General features: G+C 34.9%; 2 protein-coding genes and 1 long non-coding RNA gene across 3 annotated transcripts in view; 1 reads left to right on the top strand and 2 right to left on the bottom strand.

Moving 5' to 3' along the window:
• Positions 1-581: 581 nt before the first annotated feature.
• On the bottom strand, positions 582-1483 carry LOC134693763 (uncharacterized). The gene is made up of 2 exons (XR_010102470.1): positions 1358-1483; positions 582-648 (listed from the first exon to the last, which is right to left on the bottom strand). It is a non-coding gene; the product is annotated as an uncharacterized LOC134693763 (long non-coding RNA).
• Positions 1484-1934: 451 nt separating this feature from the next.
• LOC134693581 (histidine-rich glycoprotein-like) lies at positions 1935-3275 on the bottom strand. The gene is made up of 2 exons (XM_063554422.1): positions 2958-3275; positions 1935-1978 (listed from the first exon to the last, which is right to left on the bottom strand). Exons 1-2 carry the CDS (start codon positions 3178-3180, stop codon positions 1935-1937), a joined length of 267 nt encoding a protein of 88 aa, XP_063410492.1. The 5' UTR covers positions 3181-3275.
• A 10807-nt stretch (positions 3276-14082) lies between these two features.
• LOC134692877 (procollagen-lysine,2-oxoglutarate 5-dioxygenase 1-like) overlaps positions 14083-17304 on the top strand; it is a 58655-nt gene continuing 55433 nt past the window's right edge. The window contains exons 1-2 of the mRNA XM_063553493.1: positions 14083-14173; positions 15737-15825. The gene's annotated coding sequence lies outside the window, so the exon portion shown is untranslated. The remainder of the gene's footprint in view (positions 14174-15736; positions 15826-17304) is intronic.

Below are 17304 nucleotides of genomic sequence, written 5' to 3'. Positions count from 1 at the left end.
AAATAAATCTTCACCAGCAGTGGCATCGACCCAGTCGTGGTAAATGAACTCATCATAGATACCATAGATTACTTAATTATGTTTGCAATGGGTATATCAATAAAACTGACCAAAAGAACTACAAATATTTCATTTAGAAACCATCAAATAATTGGCACGTTATCTTAAATTCACACTTATTGAGACGTACACGGAAATTTAAATTTCTTCTTTCTGTACATTTCTGTGATACCAATTATTATACTAGTATTCAAACATAAGCATAATAAAAGTGTATACCGGCGTTGGTGCTCATGACAAAATCTGGTAGAATAATCTGTATCAATTATCTATATATATTTTGATATAAGCGTCACTAATGAATCTTTTGTAGACGAAACGCGCGACCGACGTATTAAAGTATAGTCCTGGTATCTTTGATAAATATTTCTGTATGTAAAAGTCAAATAATTTCGAAATAATAACAAATGTGTTGTTTACATGGAAAATAATGTTCATCACTTAACACACCTATAGGAAATTATTTGAAGGTTAGAAAAAGTACTAGATATATTACATGTATTAGTCAATAACAGGTATAAAACAGGTAGGATTATTTTATTTTATGAAATACAGCAAGGTCCCGATTTCATTCGGCTGGATGGAATTCTGAAATAAAAAAGAGATTTGAATGTGATAATTTTTTATAAAGTTATTGTCATATAAATCATTTGAATTCGTCGCAATTAGATTAAACATTTCGAGTATTTCGTGATAAACAAAAATGTATATGCAAATCATCTTGCTTTTCAAAATTCAATAATCGAACGAAAAATATTCTCCTTTCTTCTTTTTTTATATAGATTAGACTGTTGGTGTTCCTATTTTGATTGTTTTGCACAAGTCAAATGTGTGGCCTTGTAAGTTTGTTGTTCGGTGAAGTCCAAGGTTTTGTGTTGCAGGCCATACATTGACTTTTAATGATTTAATTTCATTGTGACTTGGATACAGCATTGTCTTGTTGGCTCTCATACCTCATCTTCTTATTTCTACCTATTAAGGTGTGTCTCATTGGCTCTCATACCACATCTTTTTATTGCTAATTATAAAGGCGTTGTCGCGGTGGCTCTCATACCATATCTTTTTATATCTACCAGTAAAGATGTTAACTCGATGGCTCTCACATCACATCTTCTTAGGCCAACCTATAAAGGCGTTGTCTCGGTGGCTCTCATACCACATCTTTCTATATCTACCTATAAAGATGTTAACTCGATGGCTCTCATATCACATCTTCTTATTTCAACCTATAAAGGCGTTGTCTCGGTGGCTCTCATACCACTTTTCTTTATTTCACATAAAGGAACAATTCACTTACCATCACAATGCTGCATGCATTCTTCCAGGGTAAATCCTGCTTCAATAAATCCTGAAAATTCAATGGGCGAACTAATCACTTGATTTATTAAACAATCTCTGCTGATTTTGTTTCCGTGTTTATTCGGGTTTTATTTCATCTAAAACAGCTCTTGGTTCAAAGAAAATAATAATTTTTGCGAGATCATTAATCAAAATATATTGTTGCAAAAAAATATGAAATTGATTAAAATCTGTTAACTTTTTTGTTTAAGTCAAGAATGATGAATCGAATTTTAAAACAAGAACTATTGAATGTATTGAATTGTTTTATTTATAATACGAGATCAAGGGCAGTAATAAATGTTGTTTAATGCAGTGAATACTCCATTAAACTTTAAAAGTTTAGGGTGTTGTTGTAATATCTAATAATAGTGATTGTATATTTTGTACGAGTTCCTAAAAATATGTTTTTGAGAACGGTGATACTAATCATATATATTATTTTTATTCATAGGATAAATGAAATTTAAATTAAAAAATAATTGTGTAATAAAATTTCTGAAAACGAAACATTAGCTGAGAAATAACAAAGGAAATTAACCTGATTGCTGGGAATGTTCCTCGCATTCCTCTTCACATTCTGGAATTAAAAATATATTCTCTTAAAACATTGCTAAGCCTTGTTGACTGGTGCTATACAATGTGTTCCTTTATTTAAAAGAAGCTTTTTCATTTTTGTAAAAAGTTTATTTTCCTTCAGATGCCTTACCTATTTTTGAAAGTTACGTTGCTTTTATATACCCATATCCGTTATCTCTTATTTAATATAAAATAAATGACTTTGTTCCATTATTTTATCAATTTTCGATGATTTCTTTCAAAGTCTGATATTGTTCACTGACAGCTGATTTTTTTAATGCTTCATTTCCTGAGGTGTGCCCACCTGTGATCACCCCTAGATTTTGGTGGGGTTCGTGTTGTATATTCTTTAGTTTTCTATGTTGTGTCATGTGTACTATTGTTTGTCTGTTTGTCTGCTTGTCTTTTTTCATTTTTAGCCATGGCGTTGTCATTTTATTTTAGATTTATGAGTTTGTCTGTCCCTTTGGTATCTTTTGTCCCTATTTTTTTAAATCAGGTAAAACAAAAATACAATGTCGATTAAATATGACAATTTAAAAGCAATGCTTTTAAATATTTGATGAATCAAAAATAAATGTATTTGCTTCTCAGATCAAACCGACATTTGACGTCAAAAACAAATAATCAAACATTTTCCTTTTTGCAGTTGATATTTTATTACAAACATGTAGTAAGGATGATAAAATTTTCTGTAAACTTTGACTGAAATCATTTCAATTTGATGTCAAAAATAAATACAGATTACTTACATTACTAAACAATAACATATCTAAAAGGCTATATCAAATACATTTCGTGGAAGAAATGAGGCAAATGATTTAAACTGCGTTTGGTCTAAGTAAGACTCAAAAGTGATACTCAAATTAGAACTTACACAAATCCATATACATGTAATAGGCCCAGTCAATGAAGATATCTTAAACCCTGCAAGAATAGACTGTAAGTGATTATTATAAAATTATAATGATGTTACTTACCTTCATGACTTTGATGGTTTTCATGATGGTGATCCTCATCACCATAATAGTGAGCCTCGTGACTATCATGACCATCGTCGTGACTATCATGATCATTGTCGTGACTATCATGACCATCGTCGTGACAATCATGATCATTGTCGTGACTATCATGAGGATGTGCATCAACTTTGAAAATATAAAGCAATACGACTAAGACGGACAAGGTCATAAATATGTTCATGACTGTTGCTGGATATCGCAAAATAATTCTTGAAACAAAATTTCACAGGCAAATGTGTAGATAACTTTCAACAGCGGATTCTTATGATTTTATACTTTAATGCTCATGCAACATGTGTAGTTATCTTATTAATGAATCCTTTGTAGTTCATAAGAACATACATTATATTTGCATTTACACTAAATGAAACACGTTGCTATCTGCTATATCTGATTAATTACTGGTGTTGAAGGGAATAGAAGAGATCTTCAATGGTTAAACTGCTGATTTATTATTTTATTTCTTGTGTTCGAAGACACACCCAATGACTACATATGATTTTTAATAATGATAATACCAGGCTTATTATTGTTTATTTCATACGTGTTTTTCGTCTATCCAAGACTAATGATTGACGCTCAAATAAAACAAAAGTTTCTATATCATATCAAGTTAGACATTGAGGAGTTAAATTCATCAAGGTTTTGTCAAATACATATAAGATAATTTAATCCTTGGAATATATTGTATACTATAGCAAATAGATTAATTTTCTTGAAGGAAACAAACACAAACACACCTATAGAAATAAACTACAAGTAGTTTGTCTTAGGGAGGGATAAAAAGTAAAATCACAAAAATACTGAACTTAGAGGAAAATCAATTCGGAAAGTCCATAATCACATGGCAAAATCAAATAACAAAACGCATCAAAAACGAATGGACAAAAACTGTCATATTCTTGACTTGGTACAGGCATTTTCAAATGTAGAAAATGGTGGATAAAACCTGGTTCTTTAGCGCTAACCCTCTCACTTTAATGACAGTCTCATGAAATTCCGTAATATTTACATTTGATGCGTTAAATATACAGACACAATAAATAAAATAGTCAAAATATGGGTACATCAGTCATCATCATATAACAATTTTAAAAGGAACAATTTAACAGAACACAAAAACATCTACTATCTACGAACACATTGATTGATTTGAGTGTTACTCATACAATTTTACTCTATTCAAACAAAAACTTCTCTGAAACTGACCTTATCAAGATGCTTGATTTTTTCGATTGACAACATACTTGTTACTTTTGAAGGACGTGTTTTTCAACAACTACCAGCATTCCCATCGGAACCAATTATTCCCTCTTTTTGCCGACTTGTTCTTTAAATCTTTTAGGAACTCCGTAAGAAGAACGAAAATTAGTAATCAGAATCCTTACAATTTACTTTCCGCTATAAAGATGGTGTTTTCTCAGCAATAAGTTGCAAATTTGTGGATATGTGTATATCTGTCAATATCAAAAAGGTATGAAACAGGTAAGATTATATTACTTTATTAAATAAGATACCGAAAGTTTCTTATTCTGATCTGATCAAAATTCTTAAAAAAAGAAATTCTATATGGTTAAAGTTGTCATATTTATCAGTTGGATTGGTCGGACCAAGATGAAGCATTTTGTTATTTATCAGTTTGATACGTTTGAGATTTTAATTTTCCTATTTGATCGTGTTGATTAGGATCAATACGTTTTGAATTTACCTCGGAGTTCAGTATTTTTGAACATACTTTGTATCACATAATTCTTTATTCATTATTCTGTTATAAACTTAATACGAGAAACATAAAAAATGTTGTTTTTTTTTTGTGTCGCATCACAGTAAGAGATATTTCCTAAGACAAGATTCTTTTATTAAGAATTCTAAAACGTCAATTTTTATTAACAAGCAAATGCCGTGTAATTGATTGATGGACTCGTCGTATTGTCTTATGTTTTTGTAAATATATTTTGATGACGAATCTCGATTAAAATATCAATATTTTTTTAATTGACTTTAATATGATATATAATAAATTACAAAATCCTAATTGTTAATTCAGTTATATCACAATGCAGCAGATTATTATGTTTTTTCCTTTATTTCTTTTGTAACATGTGCAGAAATTTTATTTTTCAATTCCCGTGTAAGTTTTAAGAAAAACAAATAAACTTAAAATTTTCAATGATTTTCAACATGTTTCTATCTATTGTATCTGATTGATTACTATTACCATATCATCCAACACTACTTTGTTTGTTTATTTCTTATATAATCAAATACTGAATAAGGATCAACAAATTATAATTTGGATAAATAGTGAAACTACAACAATTTTGTTATTCCTCAAAAATGTACCAACATTTAGAGAAAACTAAACATTTAAGTTCAGGATTATGTAGTGTTAGATAATATTTTATACTGTCGAGTCACGCCTTTATTACGGGCTTGAAATTAAAGACATACAATATAACAACACAATGAGGGGAGATGTAACGATGGGTTGTCATCAATGATTTAAAGACAAAATGAAGCAATCTTTCCCAGATCCCCCAAAATTCCATCCTCAATTCCTAAATTGTTTTAAAGGTTTAAATTTTAATTTCCAACAAAAAGTAAAGTTCCAATCTAAAGGCAACAAAAGAGGTCATTCCACCCCTAATATTAATATGAAAGTTGGAAGTTGGTGTACTACCAATAAAATAATCTTATGGGTAATACTATGGATCGACAAGAGTAGTATATGTGTTTTAAAGCTAGATTACTTACTAGAATGGTTTATAAATGTTTTCTAGTGAGATTATACCGTATAGCGGGTTATTTTCGCGGGTGGAAAATTTTCGCGATTTTCATTGAATAAGGTATACGAAAAATTTTGGCGGTTATTATTTTGGCGGATTCAACATTTTTAACATTATCTTTGCATGTACACTTTTAAATTGGCGGAATTTATTTTGGCGATTTTGTTCTATCCGCGAAAATAAGCGAAAATTTAAACCCCGCGAAAATAACCCGCTATACGGTATATTTCGTATATATATATCATTTTTTAAGTCATTAATCAATATGAAGAGAAAACCATTCAAACGTTAAAACAGCATACTAATCTACTGCATTCGGATGTAACGGAATAACAATTGGGATTTTGTTCTTTCTTAAATGTTCTATTACAAGATGGAATGCTGGCGGACTCATGAAAAAAAAAACTAACAAAATAAGTCAAATTAAAAAGAAAACCAATACTATGATATGAAAATTTAGTTTATTTAGTTCTATATGATATTTGTTGATATGAAACAAAAAGTCATGTTTGTGGAAAGACCTCCATCAGAAACTTTTTAATATTATTTGTTTGAACTTAGACTTACTTGAAGACCACTCCGCCCACGTGGGAGTTGAAAACAAATAAGATGTTTCTAATATAAAGGGTTTTCAACACGGGGGGGGGGGGGGGGGTATCTTCCTATTATTGGGTATACGGGAATGTGCCAAAAATATGGGTCATAATTTTGCGAGATTTTATACAAAAAAGTGTTCCTCCTTTTTAATGATATCCTATATTAAAATGCATTTACGTATTGATTTGGGTATCATCTACATATCATATATAAACGATGTCAATTCATATATAAAAACTTAAGGGTAGCTGGTATATTTATGAATTATGAGTGATGATGAGTAAGTGCTTATATAAGCATGATTCATATTTTAAATATTGTATATAAGTCTATAAGTATAGGTAATTCTTTCTTAAATATTTATATAACTATAGGTACTGAATTTCAGTGAATGTTATATTAAAATGGGTACGTTTTTGAGGCAAAATATGGCACACCCCTACCAAAAAAAATCTGGTAATGATCGATTCTAAGTGATGTTTTTGATGAAAGAGAGATAACTTAGAAATATAAATGTATAACTTACCAGATGTCAAAGCATTTCAATATTTAGAATTATATTATGATAATCCTTAATGTTATTGCATACATGTGAAACAGAAAATATTTTTATTAATTCAAGATTTACCTATATGAATATATGTAAAATAGATTTTTGTTTAACAAAACTTGTAGCAATATTGACCCCCCTCCCCCAAACTATTTGATTTAAGTTTTTTTATCCTACATTGATCTTTTGATGTCGCCCTAAGAATACATGTGTAAATATAGTAGCACCGTGAATGGCGACATTGTGCAATGCCAAGATACAGGTATCGACAGATTGTAGCACCGTGAATGGCGACATTGTACAATGCCAAGATACAGGTATCGACAGATTGTAGCACCGTGAATGGCGACATTGTGCAATGCCAAGTTAAAGGTATCGACAGATTGTAGCACCGTGAAGGCGACATTGTGCAATGCCAAGATACAGGTATCGACAGATTGTAGCACCGTGAATGGCGACATTGTGCAATGCCAAGTTAAAGGTATCGACAGATTGTAGCACCGTGAGTGGCGACATTGTGCAATGCCAAGATACAGGTATCGACAGATTGTAGCACCGTGAATGGCGACATTGTGCAATGCCAAGATACAGGTATCGACAGATTGTAGCACCGTGAATGGCGACATTGTGCAATGTCAAGATACAGGTATCGACAGATTGTAGCACCGTGAATGGCGACATTGTGCAATGCCAAGATACAGGTATCGACAGATTGTAGCACCGTGAGTGACGACAATGTGCAATGTCAAGATACAGGTATCGACAGATTGTAGCACCGTGAGTGGCGACATTGTGCAATGCCAAGATAACAGGTATCGACAGATTGTAGCACCGTGAGTGGCGACATTGTGCAATGCCAAGATACAGTTATCGACAGATTGTAGCACCGTGAATGGCGACATTGTGCAATGCCAAGTTAAAGGTATCGACAGATTGTAGCACCGTGAGTGGCGACATTGTGCAATGCCAAGATACAGTTATCGACAGATTGTAGCACCGTGAGTGGCGACATTGTGCAATGCCAAGATACAGGTATCGACAGATTGTAGCACCGTGAGTGGCGACATTGTGCAATGCCAAGATACAGGTATCGACAGATTGTAGCACCGTGAGTGGCGACATTGTGCAATGCCAAGATACAGGTATCGACAGATTGTAACACCGTGAATGGCGACATTGTGCAATGCCAAGATACAGGTATCGACAGATTGTAGCACCGTGAGTGGCGACATTGTGCAATGCCAAGATACAGGTATCGACAGATTGTAGCACCGTGAATGGCGACATTGTGCAATGCCAAGATACAGTTATCGACAGATTGTAGCACCGTGAGTGGCGACATTGTGCAATGCCAAGATACAGGTATCGACAGATTGTAGCACCGCGAATGGCGACATTGTGCAATGCCAAGATACAGGTATCGACAGATTGTAGCACCGTGAATGGCGACATTGTGCAATGCCAAGATACAGGTATCGACAGATTGTAGCACCGTGAGTGGCGACATTGTGCAATGTGAAGATACAGGTATCGACAGATTGTAGCACCGTGAATGGCGACATTGTGCAATGCCAAGATACAGGTATCGACAGATTGTAGCACCGTGAGTGGCGACATTGTGCAATGCCAAGATACAGGTATCGACAGATTGTAGCACCGTGAATGGCGACATTGTGCAATGCCAAGATACAGGTATCGACAGATTGTAGCACCGTGAATGGCGACATTGTACAATGCCAAGATACAGGTATCGACAGATTGTAGCACCGTGAGTGGCGACATTGTGCAATGCCAAGAAAAAGGTATCGACAGATTGTAGCACCGTGAGTGGCGACATTGTGCAAAGCCAAGATACAGGTATCGACAGATTGTAGCACCGTGAATGGCGACATTGTGCAATGTCAAGAGTCAGGTATCGACAGATTGTAGCACCGTGAATGGCGACATTGTACAATGCCAAGATACAGGTATCGACAGATTGTAGCACCGTGAGTGGCGACATTGTGCAATGCCAAGATACAGGTATCGACAGATTGTAGCACCGTGAGTGGCGACATTGTAAAATGCCAAGATACAGGTATCGACAGATTGTAGCACCGTGAATGGCGACATTGTGCAATGCCAAGATATAGGTATCGACAGATTACAGCACCGTGAATGGCGACATTGTAAAATGCCAATATACAGGTATCGACAGATTGTAGCACCGTGAATGGCGACATTGTACAATGCCAAGATACAGGTATCGACAGATTGTAGCACCGTGAGTGGCGACATTGTGCAATGCCAAGATACAGGTATCGACAGATTGTAGCACCGTGAATGGCGACATTGTGCAATGCCAAGATACAAGTATCGACAGATTGTAGCACCGTGAATGGCGACATTGTACAATGCCAAGATACAGGTATCGACAGATTGTAGCACCGTGAGTGGCGACATTGTGCAATGCCAAGATACAGGTATCGACAGATTGTAGCACCGTGAATGGCGACATTGTGCAATGCCAAGATACAGGTATCGACAGATTGTAGCACCGTGAATGGCGACATTGTACAGTGCCAAGATACAGGTATCGACAGAGTGTAGCACCGTGAGTGGCGACATTGTGCAATGCCAAGATACAGGTATCGACAGATTGTAGCACCGTGAATGGCGACATTGTGCAATGCCAATATACAGGTATCGACATTGTACAATGCCAAGATACAGGTATCGACAGATTGTAGCACCGTGAATTTGCATTCTTATGTTGATAACAATAATATAAAATGTGTATTTAATTCATTTACTGATAACAAAATCGATGTGATACCAATAAAAACAAAGATCTTAATTCAGTATTGAATAGGTAACTATTTAGAATAAATAGAAAAAAAAGTGGTATGATTGCCAATGAGACAACTGTCTACAAGAGACCCGAAAATGACACAGAAATTAACAACTATAGGTCACCGTACGGCCTTCAACAATGAGCAAAGCCCATACCGCATAGTCAGCTATAAAAAGTTTATTTAAAGATCGACGAGCTTACCCCTGTCGAATATAAGTTTCTGGACTCGGAAACCAACATCTCCGTAAAATAATTAGAATATGCTATTATATGTACAGCAAAACTTCAAAAATTAAGTCTGTGTATCTATGAAAGAATTTGGTAAAAATTTTACGCAATTTGTCGTTACAAATAGATGATGTTCATTGAAATCCAAAACGTCACTACAAATACGGGCATATCGAACGAGTTGTGATATGTAAACACCGTCAGATCAGTGTACCATAAAAGTTAAAAATATGGAAAGAAATATATCGTCCATTTCCTCTTACATTTTTGTGTGGAGTTTCCTGTGTTTCAACTTTTTTTTCCCCAACACTTATTTCTGGTCAAATAAGTTAAAATTCCGTTGTTATTTGAATTGAATTTTTAAAATCCTAATATTATATAAAGTAAACATAAAATGTAAAATTTGTATTGAGTACGCTTGAAAAGGTTTTTGAACAGATAATCTATTATAGCATTGTCAGCAGTGGCAGATCCAGAACTTTTCATAAGGGAAGGCCCACTGACTCACATAGGAGGGGGCTCTCCAATCATGCTTCAGCGATTCCCTATATTATCATCCAAATTTTTCCCACGAAAGGGGGACCCGGAAGGGGGGCCCGGGCCCCCTAGGCCGCCCCTTGCATCTGCCTTTGCTCAGTCTTGATGTTCTGAAAACAGTTATATAATTTATCTATTAAACAAATTACATATCTTAATATAAAATTAAAATTGTAAGAACAGTAGGACATGATGGACCGAAGGGCGCTATGTTCAAAAATCTGAAACTTCAGCTCAAAATTTGAAAAAAGGCAAAAAAACAGGGGGTTGGCCTTTTCCGGGGCATATAGAGAAAAATAATGAGCTATGTCACGGGGTATAACTATATAGAATAAAAAAGAAGATGTGGTACATATAACTCTTGTCGATCCATATCATTACCTATAAAATTATTTTAATGATAGTACCCTCCTTTCCAACTTTCAGATTATTATAAGGAATGGAAGGACCTATTTCTTGACCTTTAGATTGGACCTTTATTTGTGTTGAAATTCGGGATATCCGGATATATAAACAATTCGGGAATTGAGGATAGAATTATCCGTAATCAAGACGTGACTCATGCAACAGTATGAATAAAGGCAATAATATATAAAAAAGAAGATGTGGTATGATTGCCAATGAGACAACTATCCACAAAAGACCAAAATGACACAGACATTAACAACTATAGGTCACCGTACGACCTTCAACAATGAGCAAAGCCCATACCGCATAGTCAGCTATAAAAGGCCCCGATAAGACAATGTAAAACAATTCAAACGAGAAAACTAACGGCCTTATTTATGTAAAAAAATGAACGAAAAACAAATATGTAACACATAAATAAACGACAACCACTGAATTTACATGCTCCTGACTTGGGATAAAATAATGTGGCGGGGTTAAACATGTTAGAGGGAAATCTTGAAGAGGAGAAACATGCAATTCTCTTGCACTAGGTATCGAAGGGCGCTTTGTTCAAAAATCTGATACTAGAGCTCAAAATTTGAAAAAATGGCAAAAAAAACAGGGGGATCGGCCTATTCCAGGGCTTCTAGAGAAAAATTAATGGGGAGTGTCATGGGTTATGACTATATAGGTCTTGTAGAGGAGAAACAGGCGCTTCTTTTGCGATAGATATTGAAGGGCGCTATGTTCATAAATCTTAAACAAGAGCTTAAAATATTATAAAAATGGCAAAAAAACAGGGATCGGCCTCTTTCAGAGATTCTAGAGAAAAATAATGAGGAGTGTCACGGGGTATGACTATATGGGTCTTGTAAAGGATAAACAGGCGATTCTTTTGCGCTAGGTATCGATGGGCGCTATGTTCAAAAATCTGAAACTAGAGCTCAAAATTTGAAATAAATGGCAAAAAAACAGGGGGGTCGGCCTATTCCAGGGCTTCTAGAGAAAAATTAATGAGGATTGTCACGGGTTAAGACTATATGGGTCTTGTAGAGGAGAAACAGGCGCTTCTTTTGTGATAGATATTGACGGGCGCTATGTTCAAAAATCTGAAACTAAAGCTCAAAATTAAAAAAAATGACAAAAAACAGGGGGGGGGGGGGGGTCGGCCTGAAAAAAATAATGTGTCCGCCTGTATCCCCCTATTTCATAAAGTTTTATATAGAAATAGCACTGTGTCTGTCTGTAGCCAGCAGATTCTATAATTTTATATTGTAATAACGTTTTGCCCACTTGTGTCCGCCTGTAACCACCTATTTCTTAAAAAAAATATAAAGAAAAAGCACTGTGTGACACTTAATTGTAGCCAGTAGATTTTATAAGTTTTATAAAGAAAAAAAATATATAGAATTCGAAATAGCACTGTGTCCAGCTGTGTCCACTTGTGTCCGCCTGTATCCCCCTATTTCATAATGTTTTTATATAGAAATAGTACTGTGTCCAGCTGTGTCCACTTGTAGCCAGCATATCTATAAGTTTTATATAGAAATAACGTTGTTTCCCCTAGTGGCCGCCTGTATCCCCCTTTTTCATAAAGTTTTATATAGAAATGGCACTGTGTCCAGCTGTGTCCACTCATCTCATTCCAGTCACGTCTCAGTCATTACAGCTGAACGGACGTGCTGGGTCAGCTCTCCTTTACCCGCTATCTTCGATGAGGGTTTATTGTTAGATGGTCAACGACATACTACTTAAGATGACAGAAACCAATCCATGTCGTACAGAGAGACGTGGTAGTGGCGTACCCGCGTTAACATGCACTCAAAAACAATTGTATCATGGGGAGTGTTATGCCGATTAACATCCGAGGGCTGTATCCTAGGCGTTGGGTGATAGGACCTTCATTTCACTGCCTAACGGCTTTGGTCCTGATAACGCTTCCTGTCATCTTTAGAACTACGTCCACGATTCATCTACCAGTACTCCATCATCGAGGCTAGCGGGTTGCCGAGCTGACCAAACTGGCCCTGAAAGCAGCCGTTGTGAAGAATAAAGACCAAAATAGTAAAAAACCAAAATCTACTCACCAAAACCAAGATGGCGGCCTCCATATTGCGACCTCCACTACTTGTTCCTGACCCATGGCACCAGAATATTTAAAGCTCACCAAACGCCTTCGGGCACCGAGCCGACCGTGCGAGGGCTGAAAAGCCAGTCAAGGTCGTTAAAAACTTTATTCGATATCTGATAACGAATTTGTAAATGATGGTCGACAAATGGGGACATAAAGGCCACACCCAGCAGGCAGATTGCAGTCTGTACGGTCTTTAAAAAAAGTATTTAATATATCAATTCGACGAAACAGACATTCCGGTCAGACATGCAAACCTCTGTCGAAAAAATATATGCCTGTTTTTATTCATTATGTTCATTTAATGCTAAGTAATAGATATGTCATTTATCGACCATCATTCATAAATTCGTTATAATTTCAGACTCATTCGTAGCCTTTGGTTGATTTGGAACCCCTCACTTCCCTTAATTTTGTTTGGTGAAACATATCAACCAAAGATTTGGATAAACATTGCCTGTAAAACTTGTCTTTTTTAACTGATGTCTGCTTGCTCGGCAATATTTTAAAACTTCGCTCCCCCTTTTCAAAATCCTGGACCCCCCCCCCCCCTGTACTCCATTGCAGAGACATATGTCTCTGTCTATTGTAAGTCATGTTAGTATGATAGAAAGTCTCTGTCAGTTAAGTTTAAAAAAAATATTCGAGCGTCACTGCATGGTGGAGGGGGGATAGGATCTTTATCGGGACTCGAGGATCAGGTAATTTTAAGCTCGGGATTCCGGGATTGACACTTTCGGGAACCGGGAATCCTTTTTTTCGGATTTCGGGACGTCGGGATTTACTTTATTAAAATTCGGGACCTCGGGATTTCGTTTTTTAAGTGCGGGAATCCGGGATCAGGACCCCTCCTATCACCCCTCATGGTGAGTCTTTTGAAGACAAAATGCGCGTCTGGCGAAAATATAAATTTTCAATCCTGGTATCTTTGATCAATGATGATGAATTAAAAATATCATAAACATTTTCACAAGTTTGCCGATTCTTTGCTACATAAAACTAAAATAAGGCCTATGTTTCACTACGTTTCACTCCCCTAAACATGTTGGCCCCCTGTAGAAAAACAACGAACATTTTGCACAGTGGTGTAATAATTTGTTGATAAATCAAAAATCCTGTGTTGTAAGTGGATAGATACAAAATACTTATATATTAATGATGTTTAAAAAGCATTCATAACACCTCACTGTACAATTTCAACTGGCTTCACTCTGAATTGTGATGTTACAAAATGTACCTCTAGCTTGTAAACCTGCCCCCATTATAAAAAACCTTAATCTTTCAAAAAAGGGGGGTCCAGAACCCCCCCCCCCACACACACACACACACACCACCTGGATCCACCACTGAAGAGGCAGGAGTAAGTAAAAGCTTCTTTAAAAATTGTTTTGAGGAATAGCATGAATAGGGAAATTACCAAATTGTATGAAAATTAAAAAAAAAGATAACAATTGTGGTATAAGCGAATGAGACCACTCTTAACAAGCAATGACAAGTGACCAAATTGTACTGGTCACATTATAGCCTTCAATAATGAGCAAAGCCAAAACTGCATGTCAACTATAAAAGGACCTTAAATGACAAATGTTAAACTACTCAAATGAGAAAGCTAACAGCCTATTTTACATTTGTACATACAAAATAATGAACAAAAATTAAAACACAAAAATTATTTGTGTCTATCAAAATTTGGAACGCCTCTAATTTAGTTTTACACTTTCTCTAATACTATGATTCCAGCTGTTAACCAACAGACTACAAGTAACATGTGGTTCATGTTGTCTCCATCTGTCACATCAATGTATAAGTGATAAGTTTCATTTAAGATATGTTTGTTCATTCTAAAATCTTGATTTTATTATTCAGCTAGGGATAATGAAGGCTGAACAAATTCTATCTTTTTATCTGTTGTTTGTTTTTGGAACATTTACTTGTGTTATTTGCTCTAAATTTGGTAAGCATAATGGTTATGATACTTTAGTAAATGTTTTTCTTGTAATAAGTCTTTTGGTGTCTTACAGAGAGAGTTAAGTATTGGGTGCATGGCTACCTTTTTATTGGGGGGGGGGGGGGGGGCTTGTCAAATTTATCAACTTATACAGTCCCTTATTTCACTATCCCTTAACTTGTGTTTTTAACAAATTAACCAGCCTAAATAAGAAAAGAGTCATAACAGTATAGTATGGCACCAATCTGAAAAATGACCAAAAGACAACAGAATATTTTACATACTGAAAATGGGCTGCATTGCTGCATTAATTTGCTACTTATGTTTAGATTAGTCATAAATGTACAAATAAAACCTTTGGGGGCAATACTGGCTTTTTTGTAGGTACTTTTCCTTGTTTTAAACACTTAAGGCCAAATAAAAAAATATGAGTGGTTCCAGTTACCTACCCTACTTTTTAGTCGTTATACATGTAATAGCCTACCCTTAAGATTTTTTTGTCAGTTTCCATTAAGCACTGTTAGAATTTTGCCTCTATAGACTCAGTAAAATAATAGCATAAAATAAAAATAAAAACTACCTACCTAACCTAACTTTTTTAAGATGTAACTGGAACCACACATACTTTTTTATTTGGCCTAAGCTGTCTAAATTAAATTAATTTAGCTGGAGTAATAACAGTAGTTATTTTTCTAAATTTTTAGCTCTATTTTACTAAATATTTTCTCTCTTTTTAGAATTAACAGCCATAACCATAGCACCAGATGAAACAGACAGTCTTGCTAGGTACCGATATACAGCAGACAAAAATGGAATTAAAACAAAGGTATGTTTATCAGTCATGTGGGGGTCATGTCTCAAGTTAACGATAATTTCCTGACTTTCATTTATAAGTGAAATCAGTCAGAGGTATAACTTTACAAGATTCTGTTCTTTTATGAATTATGATAAAAAGAAAAAAAAATACCAGTATAATATATTTTGTATATGTATATAAGAGATTTTGTCCTTGAACAACAAAAATATGAACAATATTTTATAGATACACTAGGTAAACATGCATATGGCTTAAATATCAATATATTGAGGGAAAACCTTCTTCCATGTATAAATGGAAATTTAAGAAAAGCCATCTAACGTTATTATACTTCTAGATTGTATTTATTAATGCAAGGTTTGTTTAGTAGAAAAGTAGGGACTTTAAAGGGGATGTTTTTTACATGTTCCAGCAGTTTTTATACGACCGCAAAATTTGAAAAAAATTTCGTCGTATATTGCTATCACGTTGGCGTCGTCGTCTGCATCGTCCTAATACTTTTAGTTTTCACACTCTAACTTTAGTAAAAGTGAATAGAATCTATGAAATTTTAACACAAGATTTATGACCACAAAAGGAAGGCTGGGATTGATTTTGGGAGTTTTGGTTCTAATGGTTTAGGAATCAGGGGCCAAAAAGGGGTCCAAATAAGCATTTTCTTGGTTTTCGCACCATTTCTTTAGTATAAGTTAATAGAAATCTATGATATTTAAACACAAGGTTTATGACCACATATCGAAGGTTGGTATTGATTTTGGAAGTTTTGGTGCTAAAAGTTTAGGAATTAGGGGCCAAAAAGGGGTCCAAATTAGCATTTTTCTTGGTTTTCACACCATAACTTTAGTATAAGTTAACAGAAATCTATGAAATTTAAACACAAGGTTTATGACCATAAAAGGAAGGTTGGTATTGATTTTGGTGTTGACATGAATATCAATTATATGGTCATTTTTATAAATTTTATGTTTACAAAACTTTGAATTTTTCGAAAAACTAAGGATTTTTTACCCCAGGAGTAGATTACCTTAGCCGTATTTGGCACAACTTTTCAGAATTTTGGGTTCTCAATGCTCCTCAACTTTGTATTTGTTTTGGCATTTTAACTATTTTGATCTGAGCGTCACTGATGAGTCTCATGTAGACGAAACGCACGTCTGGCGTATAAAATTATAATCCTGGTACTTTTGATAACTATTTTGGGAGTTTTGATCCTAACAGTTTAGGAATAAGGGGCCCAAAGGGTCCAAAATTAAATTTTTGTTTGATTTCATCAAGAATTGAATAGTTGGGGTTCTTTGATATGCTGAATCTGACTGTGTATGTAGATTGTTAATTTTTGGTCCCGTTCTCCAATTGGTCTACATAAAGGTCCAAAGGGTCCAAAATTAAACTTAGTTTGATTTTGACAAAAATTGAATCCTTGGGGTTCTTTGATATACTGAATCTAAAAATGTAATTAGATTTTTTATTATTGGCCCAGTTTTCAAG

This window comes from Mytilus trossulus, chromosome 12 (genome assembly GCF_036588685.1).
Source record: "Mytilus trossulus isolate FHL-02 chromosome 12, PNRI_Mtr1.1.1.hap1, whole genome shotgun sequence".
Taxonomy (NCBI): Eukaryota; Metazoa; Mollusca; class Bivalvia; order Mytilida; family Mytilidae; genus Mytilus; species Mytilus trossulus.
This window is presented reverse-complemented; position numbering and strand designations above follow the sequence as displayed.

Bases quoted from the DNA above. Each gene is read 5' to 3' on its own strand.
- LOC134693581 (XM_063554422.1), bottom strand. From the start codon at position 3,180: ATGAACATATTTATGACCTTGTCCGTCTTAGTCGTATTGCTTTATATT. The intron at 1,979-2,957 runs GTAAGTAACATC...TTTTAATTCCAG, and splicing joins AAACCATCAAAGTCATGAAG to AATGTGAAGAGGAATGCGAG.